The sequence below is a fragment of the Somniosus microcephalus genome, chromosome 25 (genome assembly GCF_052327205.1).
Source record: "Somniosus microcephalus isolate GS21.2 chromosome 25, FLI_Smic_1.0, whole genome shotgun sequence".
Classification (NCBI taxonomy): domain Eukaryota; kingdom Metazoa; phylum Chordata; class Chondrichthyes; order Squaliformes; family Somniosidae; genus Somniosus; species Somniosus microcephalus.
Genome location: NC_141011.1, coordinates 53,404,759 through 53,425,354, shown reverse-complemented (window position 1 = coordinate 53,425,354; position 20,596 = coordinate 53,404,759). Strand labels below are relative to the sequence as shown.

Sequence of the window (20,596 nt, the reverse complement as noted above, 5' to 3'; positions counted from 1 at the left end):
AAGAAATTGCTGCATTTGTGCTGTTAAAAAGCACAAAGTTAGGGCTGATACTTAACAACATAAGGACCCTTTTAATGATGAAATTTATGTTCCTGCATTGCCACTCAACCGCTCCGGCCCAAACAGGGAACAATTGAAACTGTGGAGTCTCATTCCTGTAGGTAGTAAATTGTTCTTAGAGGTTTTTAGAATTTTTTTTTCCTACTTTACCTACTTATCTCTTTTTTCTCTCTCTCTTAATCCAATCTATCTTTCCCTCTCTTTATTCCTCTTTCTGTAATTTGACTAATTCATCCTATTTTTTTCTACGCCATTCCGATTTCTTTCTCGATCCTTAAATCTCATTGGTTAAGGAGATAGATTGTTGGTTCTGTCATTCGCCAAGGCCCCAGATGCCCAGTTGGCCTCGCTGTGCTGTTATCAGTTCACACTTTCAGCAATTAGTGGCACAAACATTTTTTAAGCTGAAAGGTGAGGAAAAAATCTAACTAACCGGGCACGCCACAAGATGCCCTGCTCCAGCAAATTCCAGGGCATTATTACATAGGATTACATTACACAGGATATACGGCACAGAAACAGGCCATTCGGCCCAACCAGTCCATGCCGGTGTTTATGCTTCACTCGAGCTTCCTCCCGTCTTTCCTCATCTAAATCTATCAGCATAACCCTCTATTCCCTTCTCCCTCATAGGTTTGTCCAGCCTCCCCTTAAATGCATCTATACTATTCACTTCAACTACTCCAATAAAATATTTTAAAAAGTCCAAAAGCAAAAACCCAAACTTAATTGAAAGTTGTGTGTGTCCTTTTAAGAAGCGCTGGCAGCGTCTCTGTTGTACTGCTGCACGCACATTCTTCCGTGCGTGGTGGGTTATCAAGAGCGGTGATGTCAAAAATCACAGATCATGCATCAATTCAGGCATTGCACGCTGATTGACATCAGTATCTGCATAATTTAAATATGGGTGGCGAGCACAGGCAACGGCAGCACTGCTGACCTGCCCAAAATGGCGGCTGCTGCGTTCCGTGCCGGAAGTGGGCAGAAGTGAAGCGGCCCCATTTTGTCTGCAAAACCGGCCTTAACGGCCGACGCTATAGCTCCCAATTTCGCGACCTATGAATTTTAAATGAGGTCCCCCTTATATCAGTTTTAAATTCATTTTTCACTAATTTAAGTTCCTTTATCTTTACAATACTTTACTTTAAAATACTTTGGGATTATCTGGTCTTTACCATTAGTGCTCTATATATTCCACATTCAGATTCCCTGCTAACCAGGTTCCTTTCACTCTGTAGAGCTGCAGTTGCTCGAGTCGAATCCCCAATACATTTCAGATCATCCATGCAGCTCTTTTCTCCACCTACCAAAGAATTAATATTTCTTGTGGTGTGGCGATTAGAATTGAATACACTACTCCAAATAGGATCTGGCGAGTTCACTGTAAAGCAATAGCACAAGATCTGGAAATTTAAGCTTCGATTTTAGCTCCCGGGCCTCAGTAACATTTGAAGGATGGGCTATGTTCCAATCACCTACAGAATCGGGCAGTCCGCCCACACAACCTGCACAGTTTCTGGGGCATTTCCCAACTGTAGTTAAAGCGGGGATGCACGTCTTAAAGCAAAGTTGCATCCCTTACTTTCATCTTTCTTGGAAGAACATTGGAAAAGGTTGTAGCAGCACAGATGAGTCACAGGGTTGCCCTGCTTTTCTAATTCCTCCCTGGAGGTCCTAGTGGAGGAAATGAGGGCCAGGTGGGATGTCCACTTCCCAGCACCCACAGGAGCAGCCTAAGGCCACTGTCGAGCAGGCCTGGACCGAGGTGGCTGATGGGGCCAGTGCCAACAGCATCAGCCCAGGACCTGGGTTCAACGCAGAAAGGAACGTTTAACTACTTCAGAGGTGCTATATAAATGCAAATTGTTCTTTAATGAACTTCCAAGAGCAGCAATGGTGAGTGCACCTCTTCACTTCTCTCAACAACACCTCGTTACTCCTCTTACCCCTTCCCCTGCCACTCTCAACTATTACCTCCCCTCCATCACATCCTTCAACGTACAATCACAATGGTATACTAAAATAGCTCCGTTGCTCATTCATTTGCCTATATATGTACCAAAAATATACTCACTTCTGCATAAGAACATTTTTCAAACTGAGAAATTTCAGTTTAGCAGTCCTTTTTCTAAGCGTACAGTAGTAGTACTTTACAAATTATAATAATTTTGTATACAGTCTTGTCCAGTTCTTCAACTGATGAAATCCAGCTTCTGAAATAAAAGGAAAAAATACATCAGACCTTAACCCAGAGAATACAAACATACAAAAATGTTGGACAGGAAAAGCTGGTCCACGGTGGCATAGTGGTTAGCACTGTTGCCTCACAGCGCCAGGGACCCGGGTTCGAATCCGGCCTCGGGTGACTGTCTGTGTGGAGTTTGCACATTCTCCCCGTGTTTGCGTGGGTTTTCTCCGGGTGCTCCGGTTTCCTCCCACAGTCCAAAGATGTGCGGGGTTAGGTTGATTGGCTATGATAAAAATTGACCCTTAGTGTTAGGGGGATTAAATACGTGGGGTTACGGGGATAGGGTGGGATATGTGTTGGTGTAGGGGTTACGGGGATCGGGTGGGATATGTGTCGGTGCAGGCTCGATGGGCTGAAATGGCCTCTATCTGTACTGTGAGGTTTCTGTGATTCTGTGATCTAGCCTGTCCCATATGTGATACCTTATGCATCAGGTCAAGAAACTCCCTACCTCCTAGGTGCCATGTCAGTTCCTGGGAGAGATTTAAAACCAAATCAAAAACTCATGGACAATTGGGGGGGAAATTGGAAAATTCCTCTCTGGTTCCTCCATGTGTTTGAAACTAATCTAGGGAATCACACTGACCATGGCCTATTAATTGGTACCGACCTCTTGTATGATGCAATTTATGCCCCAGCCAGGAACCGGTCTAGTTCTCGCTTCTAGCTTCTTGAGCATTGTTGCAGCTGCACCCATCCGGGCGAGTGGATATTCCATCATACTCCTGACTTGGGCCTTGTAGATAATGGAAAGATTTTGAGGATGTGGAGGTGAGTCACTCATCACAGAATACCCATTCTCTGACTTGCTCTTTAAGGTGTCAGCCTTGGCTCACTGATGGCACTCTTGCCTCTTAGTCAGAAGATCATGGGTCAAGCTCCACTCCAAAGACTTGAGCACATAATCTAGGCTACTTCAGTGTAGTACTGAGGGAGTGCTGCACTGCCAGATGTGCCGTCTTTCAGATGAAATGCTAAACCGAGGCCCCGTCTACACTCTCACTTGGGTGTAAAAGATCCCATGGCACTTTGCGAAGAGGAGCAGGAGAGTTCTCCTGGTGACATGGCCAATATTTATTCCTCCATCAACACCTAAAAACAGATAATCGGGTCATTTGTTTCATTGTTGTTTGTGGGACCTTGCTATGAGCAAATTGGTTGTTGCGTTTCCTACATTATATCAAGCTCCATTAGACCAAGTCCCTTTCGATGGGCAAGATTTTACAGCACACAGCAAGCCACAATGGTCCTGGAGACCATCACAGGATTATCTGGGAGGCCCAATTGGTCCAGGCACCTGAATCTTAGGATGTCAATAATCTATTCCACATCTGTTGTTGGAGGCCAATCATTTCTGCCCCAGGACATCGATGTAGGAGTTCCTCAGGGCAGTGTCCTAGGCCCAACCATCTTCAGCTGCTTCATCAATGACCTTCCCTCCATCAGAAGGTCAGAAGTGGGGATGTTCACTGACGACTGCACAGTGTTCTGTTCCATTCGCAACTCATCAGATAATGAAGCAGTCCATGCCCGCATGCAGCAAGATCTGGACGACATTCAGGCTTGGGGTGATAAGTGGCAAGTAACATTTGTGCCACACAAGTGCCAGGCAATGACTATATCCAACAAGAGAGGCGCTAACCACCGCCCCTTGACATTCAACAGCATTACCATCGCCGAATCCCCCAGAAACTTAACGACCAGCCACATAAATACTGTGGCTACAAAAGCGGGTCAGGAGGTTGGGTATTCTGTGGCGAGTGTCTCACTTCCTGACTCCCCAAAGCCTTTCCACCATCTACAAGGCACAAATAAGGCGTGTGGTGGAATACTCTCCACTTGCTTGAATGAGTGCAGCTCCAACAACACTCAGCGGGACAAAGCAGCCCGCTTGACTGGCACCCCATCCACCACCTTAAACACTCACTCCCTCCACCACCGGTGCACCGTGGCTGCAGTGTGTACCACCTACAAGATGCACTGCAGCAACTTGCCATGGCTTCTTCGACAGCACCTCCCAAACCCGTGACCTCTACCACCTAGAAGAAAAAGGGCAGGAGGTGCATGGGAACACCATCACCACCAAGTTCCCCTCCAAGTCACACACCATCCTGACTTGGAAGTATATCGCCGTTCCTTCATCGTCGCTGGATCAAAAGCCCGGAACTCCCTCCCTAACAGCACCATGGGAATACCTTCACCACGCGGACTGCAGCAATTCAAGAAGGCGGCTCACCACCACCTTCTCAAGGGCAATTAGGGATGAGCAATAAATGCTGGCCTTGCCAGTGACGCCCACATCCCAGGAACAAATTTTTAAAAATCCATGACTACCTTAAAATGAATGGATCATGGAAGGGCCCTGGGTAGCAGGTGTTCACATACAACATGTGCTGGCTTTGCATTCAAACTATGTACTCAAAGTATGAAACCCTTTGCTATTGACATAGTTAATGGAATTCTGCAAGGGAGCATATATGCTCACATGTCCCATCAATGGTCCCCCAGACCTGGAGAAATCCTGCCACTCTGTAGAAATGTTATCCCTCTTTCCTGTTGATGGACCACATACACTGGAAAGGAGATAAACTGGGAAGCTCTCTGAAACAGGGCAGCCGTCATCTGCTTTTTTCAGCAGTGAGTTGCCAATTGATTTATTTGGCACATATCTCTGATGTAGCCTGAATAGCCAGGATACTGTCAAAGAAATTTAGTGCCACTGTCAATTTATCTGCCAAAGTTAGTGCTGTGGCTAGGGTGGATCTGGGCTATGGATCCATGGCGGCAACAACAACCACAACTTGTATTTATATAGCGCCTTTAACGTAGTGAAACATACCAAGGTGCTTTAGAGGAGTGGTATAAGACAAAAAATTGACACCTTGCCACGTAAGAAATTAGGGCAGATGACCAAAAGCTTGGTTAAAGAGGTAGGTTTTAAGGAGCATCTTAAAGGAAGAAAGAGAGGTAGCGAGGCGGAGAGGTTTAGGGAGGGAATTCCAGAGCTTAGGGCCTCGGCAGCTGAAGGCACGGCCACCAATGGTTGAGCATTTATAATCAGGGATGCTCGAGGGCAAGTAGTTGGCACAACTTTAATTGTTTCCTTCAGCAGGTGCAGCCTTCTAATGCACTCACATCGCGACAAGTTCAGATATGAACACCTGTGCCTGCAGATACACTATATCTGTATAGATACAAGACTCTCCAGCAGGAATGTTAGATTACAAAATGACCTCATGGATCCACAGGGAAATTGCCAACAAGCCATCACCAATGAGAGGCGATCTTATTGAAACATATAAGATTGTGAAGGGGCTTGATCGGGTGGGTGCGGTGAGGATGTTCCCAATGATGGGTGGAACTAGAACTAGAGGGCATAATCTTAGAATAAGGGGCTGCTCTTTCAAAACTGAGATGAGGAGAAACTTCTTCACTCAGAGGGTGGTAGGTTTGTGGAATTTGCTGCCCCAGAAAGCTGTGGAAGCTACATCATTAAATATATTTAAAACAGAAATAGATAGTTTCCTAGAAGTAAAGGGAATTAAGGGTTACGGGGAGCGGGCAGGAAATTGGACATGAGTCTAGGTTCGGAATGGTCATGGCCCGGTGGGTAGTGAAGCGGGCCCAGGGGCCGTGTAGCCTGGTTCTGCTCCTACTTCTTGTGTTCTAATTCTGTGTTAGATTTCAGGAGATGGTTTTATTCCTGTTCCTGGCTGGGGTGGAGATCGCCTTTACAGAAGGTAAGTACTGTAGAAAATATAGGGACAGAGTGATCTCCTGGACGAGTTTCAATCGCCTAGATGGGTCGGAGAGGAATTTCCCAGATTTTTTCTCCCAAATTGACCATTGGGTTTTTTATCTGGTTTTTCGCCTCTCCCGGGAGATCACATGGGTTCGGGTGGGATGGAGAGTGATAGAAGATTTGAGGTTAGGATCATATCAGCCATGATCTTATTGAATGGTGGAGCAGGCTCAAGGGGCCGATTGGCCTACTCCTGCTCCTATTTCTTATGAAAGCAATCACTGCAACTTTTTCCAGAGTTCCTTGAACGATTTGGGCCCATTTGTGTAATTGGAATCTCTAGATTTCATATTCATTCCTGGGATGTGGGCATCGCTGGCAAGGCCAGCATTTATTGCCCATCCTTAATTGCCCTCGAGAAGGTAGTGGTGAGCTGCCTTCTTGAACCGCTGCAGTCCGTGTGGTGAAGGTACTCCCACAGTGCTGTTAGGGAAGGAGTTCCAGGATTTTGACCCAGCGACAATGAAGGAACGGCAATATACTTCCAAGTGAGGATGGTGTGTGACTTAGAGGGGAACTTGGAGGTGGTGGTGTTCCCATGGGCTTGCTGCCCTTGTCCTTCTAGGTGGGTTTGGGAGGTGCTGCCGAAGAAGCCTTGGCGAGTTGCTGCAGTGCATCTTGTAGATGGTACACACTGCAGCCATGGTGCGCCGGTGGTGGAGGGAGTGAATGTTTAAGGTGGTGGATGGGGTGCCAATCAAACGGGCTGCTTTGTCCTGGATGGTGTCGAGCTTCTTGAGTGTTGTTGGAGCTGCACTCATCCAGGCAAGTGGAGAGTATTCCATCACACTCTTTACATGCGCCTTGTAGATGGTGGAAAGGCTTTGGGGAGTCAGGAGGTAAGACACTCGCCACAGAATACCTAGCCTTTGACCTGCTCTTGTTGCCACTGTATTTATGTGGCTGGTCCAGTTAAGTTTCTGGTTAATGGTGACCCCCAGGATGTTGATGGTGGGGGATTCAGTGATGGTAATGCTGTTGAATGTCAAGGTGCGGTGGTTAGCCTCTCGCTTGTTGGAGATAGTCATTGCCTGGCACTTGTGTGTCGCGAATGTTACCTGCCACTTATGAGCCCAAGCCTGAATGTCATCCAGGTCTTGTTGCATGCGGGCATGGACTGCTTCATTATCTGAGGAGTTCCGAATGGCACTGAACACTGTGCAGTCAGCAGCGAACATCCCCATTTCTGACCTTATGTTGGAGGGAAGGTCATTGATGAAGCAGCTGAAGATGGTTGGGCCGAGGGCACTGCCCTGAGGAACTTCTGCAGCCATGTCCTGGGGCTGTGATGATTGACCTCCAACCACCATAACCATCTTCCTTTGTGCCTTGCTACCTGATAATCCAATCCTGAATATCCATTCTTTAAGATACATGTCAGATTTTTCAAAAGCTGGATTTATCAACATTGAAAGAAAGATTTACGTTTAAATAGCACCTTTCACGACCTCAGGACATCCCAAAGCACTTTTTTGAAGTGTAGTCACTGTTCAATGTAGGAAACGCGGCAGCCAATTTGCGCAGAGCAAGGTCCCACAAACAGTAATGTGATAATCTGTTTTAGTGATGTTGGATAAGGGATAAATATTGGCCGGACACCGAGGATAACTCCCCTGCTCTTCTTCGAAATTGTGCCATAGGATCTTTTACGTCCACCCGAGAAGCCAGACGGGGACTCGGTTTAATGTCTAATCTGAAAGATACACCTCCGACAGTGCAGCACTCCCTCAGCACCGCACTGGGAGTGTCAGCCTAGATTTATGTGCTCAAGTCTGTGGAGTGGGATTTGAACCCACAACCTTCTGACTCAGAGAACTGCCCTGGAGATTCCAGGAATTAAACATGAATCTCCAGAACACTATTGCAAGCAACCCAGGAGAAAAATCATAAGAGACATTAAAAAAGTTTTTTTTTCCAAATTTTCTTTGAACAACTTGTTTACTCATTATAAAAATGAAGTGATTATTTGCACCACATTTTTGGCTCTCTCTGCCCACGTGCGCCTGTTTGGTATTGCATATGCATACTCAATCCGGTCACGCTTGCGCAGTACCCACCACGCTTCCCTCGGCTCCGCGTGGAGAAGATTAGGGGATCCATTGGTGGTGGAGGGGTGGAGTGCGGGGATCGAAGGGGGGGGGGGGGGGAAGAGAGAGGATTGAAGCGGGGAGACAAGGGGATCGAAGCGGGGAGACAAGGGGGTCGAGGAGAGAGGTCATGAAAATGTTGAGGTGGGGGGGATCAGGTCAGGAACTTGAGGGGGGTGGGGGAGAAGATCCTAACCCGCAAGCGTGAGCCCTGTCAGTTCTCTGAAAGCGGTACTGTGTGCGCTGGAATCCGGCAGTCAGAATGATTGGATCAAATTTAACATTGCAAAGTACTTGATTACTCAGGCAGCAGGATCTAATTACACATTCCAGACAAACTGCTGGGTGTGTCTTTGGTCCCCTTGGAGAATATCAGAAACCAACCAGGGAACAGGCTATTTTCGATCTTGTACTGTGCAATGAGACGGGGTTAAATTAGCAATCTCATAGTAAAGGATCCTCTGGGGCAAAATGATCATAATATGATCGAATTTCACATTAAGTTTGAGAGTGACTTGCCTAAGTCCGAAACTAGAGTCTTAAACTTAAATAGAGCCAATTACATAGGTATGAGGTGTGAGTTGGCTAAGGTAGATTGGAAACATAAATTAAAAGGTATGGCAGTAGATAAGCAGTGGCTAGCATTTAAAGAAATATTTCATAATTCTCAACAAAAATACATTCCATTGAGAAACAAAAACTCCACGGGAAAAGTGATCCAATCGTGGCTAACTAAAGAAGTTAAGGACAGCATTAGATTGAAAGAAGCTGGGAGAGTTTCAGAAACCAGCAAAGGATGACCAAAAAATTGATAAAAAGGGAAAAAATAGAATGAGAGAAAACTAGCATGAAATATAAAAGTAGATTGTAAGAGCTTCTACAAGTATGTAAAAAGGAAGAGAGTAGCAAAAGTAAACGTTGGTCCCTTACAGGCCGAGACAAGAGAAATTATTATGGGGAATAAGGAAATGGCAGAAACGTTAAACAAATATCTGTCTTCACAGTAGAAGATACAAAAAGCATCCCAAAAATGGTGGGGAACCAAGGGTCTAATGAGGGTGAGGAACTTAATGTAATTAATATAGGTAGAGAAAAAGTAAATGGGATTAAAGGCCAACAAATTCCCTGGACCCGACGGCTGACATCCTAGGGTTCTAAAAGAGGTGGCTGAAGAGATAGTGGATGCATTGGTTTTGATCTTCCAAAATTCCCTAGATTCTAGAACGGTCCCAGCGGATTGGAAGGTCGCAAATGTAACACCGCTATTCGAGAAAGAAGGGAGAGCGAAAACAAGGAACTACAGGCCAATTAACCTGACATCTGTCGTTGGGAAAATGCTGGAATCCATCGTTAAGGAAGTGGTATCAGGGCACTCAGAAAATCATAACATGATTAGGCAATCAATGTGGTTTTATGAAAGAGAAATTGTGTTTGACAAATTTATTCGTTTTTTGAGGATGTAACTAGCAGGGTAGATAAAGGGGAACCAGTGGATGTAGTACATTTGGATTTCCAAAAGACATTCGATAAGGTGCCACACAAAAGCTTATTACACAAGATTAGGGCTCATGGGGTTGGGGGGTAATATAGTAGCATGGATAGAGGATTGGTTAATGGACAGAAAACAGAGAGTAGGGATAAACGGATCTTTTTCCGGTCGGCAGGCTGTAACTAGTGGGGTGCCACAAGGATCAGTGTTGGGGCCTCAGCTATTTACAATGTATATCAATGACCTAGATGAAGGGACCGAGTGTAATGTATCCAAGTTTGCTGACGATACAAAGCTAGGTGGGACAGTAAGCTGTGAGGAGAACACAGAGAGTCTGCAAAGGGATATAGATAGACTGAGTGAGTGGGCAGTAAGGTGGCAAATGGAGTATAATGTAGGGAAATGTGAGGTTATTCACTTTGGTAGGAAGAATAGAAAAACAGAACTTTTTTAAATGGCGAGAAACTTTCAAATGTTGGTGTTGAGAGAGATTTGGATGTCCTCGTGCAAGAAACACAGAAAGTTAGCACGCAGGTACAGCAAGCAATAAGGAAGGCAAATGGCACGTTGGCCTTTATTGCAAGGGGGTTGGAGTATAAGAGTAAAGGGCCTAGAAATTCGGTGGGCTGCGCCACCAGTTAGCACCTAGAGAGGGCACTCAGTAGCTTTAGCGCCACTGGCCACGCCTCCCGCAAAATTTAGCGGGGCACTAATGGCGGCGTTAGCCTGTAGCGCTGCGCCGCCACCGATGACGTCATCGGTGTGCGCAGCGCCCCGCTACCGCCCCGAACGCGATATTGGGTCGCGCCCCCTCCCCCCCCGTACCACCGGTCGCAAATCGCGACCGGTTCACGGGGCCTACCTGTGGCGGTAGTGGCGCAAATTAAGGTGGAGGTGCGGGGCGGCCATTTTTTTCGGTGGCCGCCTGCCAGCACCTCCTCGCGCCGCCCTCCCCGGCCTCCTGATCCCCCCCCCCGGGCAGTGCCGGCTGTGTCCCAAGAGCCCGGCACTTTTCCTCGGTGCCGGGCTCTTCTGCTGGCACTCGCGATCGGTGATCGTGCTGGTGCAGGCCCCTCCCCCTTAAGAAGGGGAGGAAGGCCTGCAGTACCGCAGCGCGCCGTGCCGCAGCATTTGGCGCTGTGATATTCAGTTTCAGCGCCCCAAGAGGGACGCGGGGTGCCTCGAGCAGCGCCCCGCGTCCCTCAAACTGAGTATCGGGCTGGCACTCCCGGCTCCATCCGGGGCAGGACTTCCGGTGCCCAGGCGAGCTTGGCGCCCCAAACGCGGTGCCACCGAATTTTTGGCCCAAGAAGTCTTGCTTCAATTGTACAGGGCCTTGGTCCAGGTACACCTGGAGTACTGTGCACAGTTTTGGTCTCCTTATCTAAGGAAGGATATACTTGCCTTGGAGGCGGTGCAACGAAGGTTCGCTAGATTACAACAGTGAATACACTCCTAAAGTACTTCATTGGCTATAAAACGCTTGGAGACAACTGGTGGTCGTGAAAGACACTATATAAATGCAAGTCTTTCTTTCTCTTAGATTGATTCCTGGGATGAGAGGGCTGTCCTATGATGAGAGATTGTGTAGAATGGGCCTATACTCGCTGGAGTTTAGAAGAATGAGAAGTGATCTCACTGAAACATACAAGATTCTGAAGGGGATTGACAGGGTAGATGCTGAGAGGCTGTTTCCCCCTGGCTGGAGTGTCTAGAACTAGGGGGCATAGTCTCAGGATAAGGGGTAGGCCATTTAAGACCGAGATGAGGAGGAATTTCTTCACTGAGAGGTTTGTGAATCTTTGGAATTCTCTGCCCCAGAGGGCTGTGAATGCTGAGTCTTTGAGTATATTCAAGGTTGAGATAGATAGATTTTTGGACTCATGGGGAATCAAAGGATATGGCGATCGGGCAGCAAAATGGAGTTGAGGTCGATGATCAGCCATGATCTTATTGAATGGCAGAGCAGGCTCGATGGGCCATATGACCTACTCCTGCTCCTATTTCTTATGTTCTTAAATCTGGTCTTGTCATCCAAGTGGACCAATCAGAACTTTGGTGTTGCAAATAAACACTGCCTTATAAAAATGATAGTAAAAAAGATTATTTGACTGACAGTCAAGGATCATCCAATCAGATAATGAAGAGCCTGTCTGCTTTCCAATTGAAATGGGAAGACGGTGCACCGTGTGATGGACATGTCTGACAGCCAATGGCAGGAGTCAGGGGTGGGGGTGGTTAGAGGTCATGTGATGAAACCTCCAGGAATATGTCCAACCAGACATGGCAACATTATTAAAAATCATACATAGCCTGGGTCTGAATTTCTGATATAAGCTGCCAGCATACAAGACTCTTCGGCAGAAGTGTTAGATTGGAAAACGACCTCGTGGATCCACAGGGAAATTGCCAACAAGTCTTCACCAAAGAAAGCAATCACTGAAACTTTTTCAGAGTTCACGGAACGATTTGGGCCCATTTGTGTCATTGAAATCTCTAGATGGCATTACTACCTAATAATCCAATCCTGACTATCCATTCTTAAAGATGCACCTCAGATTTTTCAAAAGCAGGATTTAGCAACATTGAAAGAAAGACTAGCATTTATATAGCGCCTTCACGACCTTGGCGCTTTTTTGACGTGTAGTCACTGTTGTCACGTAGGAAATGCGGCAGCCAATTTGCACACAGCAAGCTCCCATAAACAGCAATGTGATAATGGCCAGATAATCAGTTAATGTGTTGTTGATTGAGGGATAAATATCGACCCGGACACCAGGGAGAACTCCCCTGCTCTTCTTCGAAATAACAATTTATATAGTGCCTTTAACATGGTAAAACGTCCCAAGGCGCTTCACAGGAGTATTTATAAGACAAACAGTTTGAAACCAAACCACATCATTAGAAATGAGGGCAGACGACCAAAAGCTTGGTTTTAAGGAGGAAAGAGAACCAGAGAGGTTTAGGGAGAGAATTCCAGAGCTTATGGCCTAGGCAACAGAAGCCAAGGACACCAATGGTTGAGCGATTATAATCAGGAATGCTCAAGAGGGCAGAATTAGAGGGGCGCAGATATCTTGCAGGGGGGTCTGAGGCTGGAGATTGCTTAACTGGGAGTCAATGTAGGTCAGCGAGCACTGGGGTGATGGGTGAACAGGACTTGGAGCGAGTTAGGACACGGGCAGCTGAGTTTTGGATGACCTCAAGGGTAGAACGTGGGTGGCCAGCCAGAAGTGTGTTAGAATAGTCAAATCTAGAGGTAATAAGGCATGGATGAGGGTTTCAGCAACGGATGAGCTGAGGCAAGGGCGAAGATGGGTGATGTTACGGAGATGGAAATAGGCGATCTTAGTTATGCCGCGGCTATGCGGCTCATTTCCGGGTCAAATATGACACCAAGGTTGCAAACAGTGTGGTTCAGCCTCAGAATGATGTTAAAGAGCGGGCTGGAGTCAGTGGCAAGTGAAAGTGTTTTGGGATCTTTTAGCCCACCTGAGAGAGCAGGCGGATTAAGTCTCATCCGGCCCCTCCCACACTGCAGCACAGCACTGGAGTGTCAGCCTGGATTTTGTGTTCAAGTCTCTGGAGTGGGACTTCAAACCACAACCTTCAGACTCCGAGGCGAGGGAACTGCCCACTGGGCCAAGGCTAAGAAACTGCAGACCCTGCCACCGCCACCAGGGGCCGCTCTCGGGTAAACAACGGCTGTATTTCAAATATACGTTCTATAAACTCCGCGTTAATTAACAACAATCCGAACTTCAGACTTCCTCCTGTCGCGCTCTCCTCCATCGCTCGCAGGATAAAATAAAACTGCCGCAACTGTTTTCTGGTGCGCGCGAGGCGGACACGGACGATAGCAAAATACTGCGGATGCTGGAAATCCGAAGTAGCAGAAAATGCTGGAAAAAACTCAGGTGGTCAGGCAACATCTCTCCACGGATGTTGCCTGACCTGCTGAATTTTTGCAGCATTTTCTGTTATTTCACACAGACACGGGGCTCGGGGAGGCCCAGCCCGCGCTCCCACCGGGACAGTCACCCCGAGTTACTCACCGGAGGGATCACCCACCCCGGGTTACTCACCGGAGGGTTCACCCACCCCTCGGGGATGGGAAACTCGGGCCGCGCCCGCGGGGAAAACGCCTCTTTACTCCGGACTCCACTTTAGCGCCGTCGTGTACAAAGAGAGAAACTGCGCTTGCTTTTACTTTCGGGTTGACGCCTTCTGACGACAACATTAACCGATTGGCTCCTGGAGTATAAACCCCCGCCAGGCGGTGAGGAGGGTGCGGGTTATGATCGGGCTTGTGTATCTCCACACTGCGCACCCCCAGCGCTTGAGGCCCACAGGTGTGGAGGGTGCTGCAGCAACATTAAAGCTCCAAGTTTCATATAAACGAGGCCCCTCTCCTCCTGCCTTCCAGACCCACAGCCTTTATCTGAAATGGGATCTTCAGAGGCCAGTTTAAATGAGTGTGTTTTTTTGGGTGGTTCCCTCCTCCGTATTGGGTCGCCTTTTATGGCAGTGCGGTCTCCAACGCCCGACCTGCGAATCGCACCAATAAAACAACAGGGCTGGGGGAGAAATTGGGCTCTGCAGCGCCCGTTTAGTAAGCGCTACGCGGCCTCCTACCGCTGGAAAATGGGGTCTGAGGGACGCGCGCTTCTGCCGGGAAGTGCGAAGATAATGGGGTTTGCGAGCGCACACCAGTAGGCAGATTTATGACGTACAACGCTGATTTGACACCGGCGCTGCCATTTTTGAATGTCACGCTCCGGCCTGCGCCCTGTCTTAACCTGGCACAGTTGAACACAACGTTAAATGGCATTAAGGACCCCCACCCACCAGTGCTACTTAAAGGGATCATCAACTAATTACAGGTTAGTTGCTGGATTATTTCTTCTGGTGCAATTGGCTGGAGAATCTAGAATTAGCGGTCATAGTCTCATAAGGGGCTGGCCATTTAGGACTGAGCTGAGGAGAAATTTCTTTGCTCAAAGGGTTGTGAATCATTGGAATCCTCTACCCCCAGAGGGCTGTGGATGCTCCATCGTTGAGTATATTCAAGACTGAGATCGATAGATTTTTGAGCACTAAGGGAATCAAGGGATATTTGGAAAGGGCAGGAGAGTGGAGTTGATGTAGAAGTGGAGCCATGATCTAACAAAAAGTTATCAACTTGAAACGTTAACTCTGTTTCTCACTCCACAGATGCTGCCTGACCTGCTGAGTATTTAAACATAGAAACATAGAAGATAGGAGCAGGAGTAGGCCATTCGGCCCCTCGAGCCTGCCCCGCCATTCAATGAGATCATGGCTGATCGTCCAAATTCAGTACCCTGTTTCTGCCTCCTCCCCATATCCCTTGATCCCCCTAGCCTTAAGAAATATATCCAACTCCTTCTTGAATATATTTAATGAACTGGCCTCAACAGCCTTCTTTGGTAGAGAATTCCACAGGTTCACCACTCTCTGGGTGAAGAAATTCCTCCTCATCTCTGTCCTAAATGGCTTACCCCTTATCCTTAGACTGTGACCCCTGGTTCTGGACTCCCCGACCATCGAGAACATCCTTCCTGCATCTAGTCTGTCTAGTCCTGTTAGAACTTTATAAGTTTCGATGAGATCCCCTCTCATTCTTCTAAACTCCAGCGAGTACAAGCCCAATCAACCCAATCTCTCCTCATACGTCATTCCTGCCATCCCAGGTATCAGCCTGGTGAATCTTCGCTGCACTCCCTCCATGGCAAAAACATCCTTCCTCAGATAAGGCGACCAAAACTGCACACAATACTCCAGATGTGGTCTCACCAAGGCCCTGTACAACTGCAGCAAGACATCCTTGTTCCTGTACTCGAACCCTCTCGCTACGAAGGCCAACATACCATTTGCCTTCTTAACCGCCTGCTGCACCTGCATGCTTACTTTCAGCGACTGGTGCACAAGGACGCCCAGGTCTCATTGCACTTCCCCTTCTCCCAATCTATTGCCATTCAGATAATAATCTGCCTTCCTGTTTTTGACACCAAAGTGGATAACCTCGCATTTATCCACATTATGTTGCATCTGCAATGCTTCTGCCCAATCACCCAACCTGTCCAAATCATACTGGAGTTTCTCGGTATCCTCCTCACAGCACACACGCCCACCCAGCTTTGTGTCGTCTGCAAACTTGGAGATATTACATCTAGTTCCCTCATCCAGATCATTAATATATATTGTGAATAGCTGGGGTCCAAGGACCGATCCCTGCGGTACCCCACTAGTCACTGCCTGCCACTCGGAAAAAGACCCGTTTATTCCAACTCTTTGCTTTCTGTCTGCCAACCAGTTCTCTATCCAAGTCAATACCTTGCCCCCAATCCCATGTGCCTTAATTTTACACGCTAATCTCTTATGCGGGACCTTATCGAAAGCCTTTTGAAAATCCAAATACACCATATCCACTGGTTCTCCCTTATCTATTTTACTAGTTACATCCTCAAAAAATTCCAGTAGATTAGTCAAGCACGATTTACCTTTTGTAAATCCATGTTGACTTTGTCCGATCCAGTCACTTTTTTGCAAGTGTTCTGCTATTACATCCTTTTATAATGGACTCTAGCATTTTCCCCACTACCGATGTCAGGCTTACTGGTCTGTAATTCCCCGTTTTCTCTCTACCACCCTTTTTCAACAGTGGGGTAACATTAGCTACCTGCCAATCCATGGGTACTGTTCCAGAGTCTATCGAATTTTGGAAGATGACCCGCAATGCATCTATTTCTAGGGCCACTTCCTTAAGTACCCTAGGATGTAGATTATCAGGCCCTGGGGATTTATCAGCCCTCAATCCCATCAATTTCCAGCATTTTCTATTTTTATTTCAGATTTCCACCACCATTTGTTTCAGCTATCATCTTATTGAATGGTGGAGCAAGCTCGATGGGCCGTATGGCCTACTCCTGCTCCTATTTGTTATGTACATGTTTTTGGAGCTTTCCCATAGTTGCCTAGCTTCAATAGTCTACAGGGACTGGTCTGGCTGGTGCTGAAGTACTTTCTTGTTGATTTAAAATCTTGGGCTGAAACAAGTTGCTTCCAGACATGGGTGGCCTGGTAGGCCTTCCTCTTGCAATTGAGCATGACTGGGAGAATGAAGAAAGGCCATGAAGAGCAGGACATGCTACTAGAAGAGGGAGACTGAAGAATGGGTTTCCGGGGAGAGAGGGAGACTGGGGAATGGGATTGGGGGTCTGGGGAATGGGGTCATTGATGGGAGTCAGGGAGACTGGGGTATGGGGTGGGCATGGGAACCAGCATTTTCTGCAGATCCAGGAGCAATAGCAAAGTGGTGAGTGGCAGTGAGATAGGGGCAGCCAGTAAAGGGATGATTGAAACCTGGGGACTTTAGGCTGGGTAAATTGTTGGCAAATGGGGAACAAGAGGATGGAGACTGAGGATTCCCACTGCAAGAACCAGGGGTGAAAGGAGAAGGAAGGTTCTTAAACTGAGGGCTAGTAGACCATGGGATGCTTTACCACGTGGCTATTGAGGTAGATACTTGAACATCATTTAAATGGGAATGGGATAAATATTTGAAAAGAAGGAATATAACATGATCTGGGGGTAATGGGGTTACAGGAGCGAGCCCCAGCACTGGCACAAGCACCAGGGGCTGAATGGCCTCCTCCTCCTCTGCTGTAATTTCAATCATTCTATGAAAACTCTCCTTTATTAAGTCTGAGCCCAGGGAGTGGTTTAGAAATGTTAGTGCTGAGCTGATGTTAGGACGATGTGCCCTGTGAGAAGTACCCCAAACACTGAGCCCACTGCCCTTTGTGAGATCTCTTGATTTGGTTCAGGTCGGTCTGTGCTGGCTGGTTGCGACATGTGAAGTCCAAGTATAGATCAGCTCTGACTGGGATTCACACAAAATCTGAGTCCAAACCAGAGTCCAATGAGGTGGGGAGAAAGATTGGGCCTGTTAAAAGTAACATCGACTGGGGAGCTTGACCGCATTGTGTGCAGTGCATGGGATTCCGGCTGTAGTTACAAGGTGAATGTCAGCGGGTTGCAGGATTACTACTAGTTACATACTAGGATACTGGGGTATTACTCTATATGTAACTTGTAGTAATAGATGTATCAGTGAGTTATTGTATTACTGTTGCCTATGTGGAGAATCTGAGTGTCACCAGTATTACTATTAGTCATCAGTGCAATTTCAGTAAACTTTTATGAGTTACTGGTGGAATCAAAGCTTCTCTCACTTCTGCGAATCCCTTTCCCATTCTCAGTTTCTCCTTTTCCCCGCCCTCGGTTTCCCTTCCTCACCACCTTGTGTAGTGTATGTAACCTGTACCACCTTAAGAGGATACCTTAAGGTGATGGACTACTTTTTGATGGCTCCTGTACATTGTAGTACCGGTGGTGACCACACCGGTATATAAACCCTGCGGAGCAAAGTGTATCTCAGTTCAGCCCTGACCCTCAATCACAAAAGACCTGTTTAATTACTTCTGTAGTCTGTGTCCTGTTATTCAGCATAACTACATTTGAAAACACAGACTCAACAGTGGCGACGAGTCTGATCTTACCTAGCGGCAGTTTTGCATCAAAGGAAGCTTCGTCCTCTGAAACGGGCGTCGAACAAGGGCATCCGCCCTCAACATCCTGCTGGGCACTGCATCGCACGGGAGGCCATCGGGAACCCGGGTTGGTTTCTGGTCACGAAGTCAAACATCAGTGAACATCCCTTCGACGACAGCGGCGGGTAAGCCCGATCGAGCGGCACGGGGGGGAGAAGTCGGCCGAGTTGTCAGTGAGAGAAGGGGAGGGAAAACGACGAAAAGGGCGGAGAACACGACCGCAGCCGGTGTCAGGGGCCGGACTGCAATCGGGGCAGAGACGCGCAGCAGCCAGACAAGCGTTTATGACCACAAGGACCGCGGGAGCGGCGGGGAACAAGAGCAGCAGCGCAGGGGAAAATAAAGGACCGCTGGGAGGCGTGAACGGCAACAGCGCGGGAAGCGCCATTTTGAGTCGGCGGGGGAAGAAGACAAGCGTGGGAAAAGCCGCCATCTTGAAAATTAAAAAAATAATAAATAATAATAATATCCGAAGGGAAAGGAGAAACTCAGCAAGGATGCCAAAAACGGGTAACATCACTGCTTTTGATAACGATGCGGAAGATTGGGCCACTTATGTGGAACGCATCGAAGTTTACTGTACAACTAATGAGGTACCGGATGATAAGAAAGCACTAACCCTATTAACCTCGATGGGTGCGAAGACGTACGGGTTATTAAGGAACCTTGTAACACCAGACAAACCGGTAGGGAAGAGTTTCGCGGATATTGTTACTATCCTGCAAGAGCATTTAAACCCCACGCCGCTGCTGATAGCGGAACGATTTAAATTCTACAAAAGAATTCAACTTAAAGGAGAAAGCAACGCTGAATTCCTAACCGAACTGCGCAAGTTATCAAAGTACTGCCAGTTCGGAACAGGACTAGCAGACGCACTGAGAGATAAGTTTGTGTGTGGGCTCCTAAGGGAAGGAACCCAGAAGCGACTGCTAGAGGAAAAGGACCTTACGCTGGACAAAGCTTTCAGCATTGCAGCATCCCACGAGGCAGCAGCACGGGGCGCTGCAGAGATACAGCAAAGGCCATTGGAATTCAGCACCAATGAAATGGCATTGGGCACAGTAAAGTGCTATCGTTGTGGAAGGACAATGCATGACCAGAACCAGTGCTGGTTCAAAGATAAAGAATGCAGGCAATGTGGCAAACTTGGTCACATAGCGAGAGTATGCCGGTCAGGAACGAAGACCAGCAGCAAAAAGTCACCGCAGGAGAAGTACAAAAAAGTACACCAGGTGACAGAGAACAGTTTGGATGAACAGAAGACAGATTCAGACTCCAGCAGTAAGCAACTGGGTTGTCTGAAAATACATAATGTGGGTAACACAGCAGACCACCAAACTATCTGGGTCATGCTTCGGATAGCAGGAGTCCAAGTGAAGATGGAATTGGACACTGGGTCGGCATTAACGGTCATGAATAAGCAAGATTACAAAAGGTTATTCTCGCACATTCCCCTGAGGGATACGGAGATTGTATTGAAAACATACACGGGGCAAATAGTATACCCCAAAGGAAAGATAAAAGTAAACGTGGTCTACAATGGTAAAGAAAGTCAGAAAATGGACTTGTATGTGTTACCTGATGGAGGTCCGCCACTACTGGGACGGGAATGGATCCGGAGAATAAATGTGGACTGGCATTCCATACAAGCACTGACTGTAGATGCCTGTAAGGAGGACGACGTCAAACCTAAACGACTGTCCAAAATCTTAGACGATGCTAAGGAGGTGTTCCAACAGGGACTTGGAACACTGAAAGGAATTACGGCAACCATCAAGGTTGAAGAACATGCCAACCCAAAATTTTTCAAAGCCAGACCGGTGCCTTATGCGATACGACCTGCTGTGGAAGCAGAGCTGGAAGGGCTAGAACGTTCAAGGGTACTGTCCAAGGTGGACTGGAGCGAATGGGCTACACCCATTGTTCCTGTCATGAAGCATTCATTGAGCAACAAGCTGGGGGAACCTGGGAAGGTTCGCATCTGTGGCGATTTCAAGATCACTGTTAATCCGGTTCTTCACACGGTGCAATATCCGCTTCCGCGGATTGAAGATATCTTCGCTTCGCTGTCTGGCGGGAAACACTTCACTAAGATAGACCTGGCGCAGGCATACCTACAGATGGAAGTTGATGAAGCGTCACGTCAGTATCTCACGAGCAACACGCATAAGGGCTTATATCGCTATAATAGACTGGTTTTTGGAGTGGCATCGGCTCCAGCGATTTGGCAAAGGGCCGTGGAGCAGGTATTGCAGGGAATTCCAGGCACACAATGCT

The 20,596-nt window shown here is 47.5% G+C and overlaps 1 protein-coding gene across 5 annotated transcripts in view; it reads right to left on the bottom strand.

Annotated features, from left to right (window-relative positions):
* LOC147100831 (tumor necrosis factor receptor superfamily member 5-like) overlaps nt 1-13,910 on the bottom strand; it is a 63,838-nt gene extending 49,928 nt beyond the window's left edge. For 3 of the 5 annotated variants that reach the window (XM_085967455.1, XM_085967458.1, XM_085967459.1), the window contains exons 1-2: nt 13,772-13,910; nt 2,135-2,273 (exon numbers count right to left, since the gene is read on the bottom strand). In XM_085967455.1, the coding sequence (XP_085823581.1) occupies nt 2,135-2,150 (16 nt within the window). In that variant the 5' untranslated portion in view covers nt 2,151-2,273; nt 13,772-13,910. Of the gene's footprint in view, nt 1-2,134; nt 2,274-2,918; nt 3,045-13,741 lie in introns of all 5 variants that reach the window. The other 2 variants (XM_085967456.1, XM_085967457.1) reach the window with 2 other exon arrangements.
* Between the last annotated feature and the right edge of the window lie 6,686 nt (nt 13,911-20,596).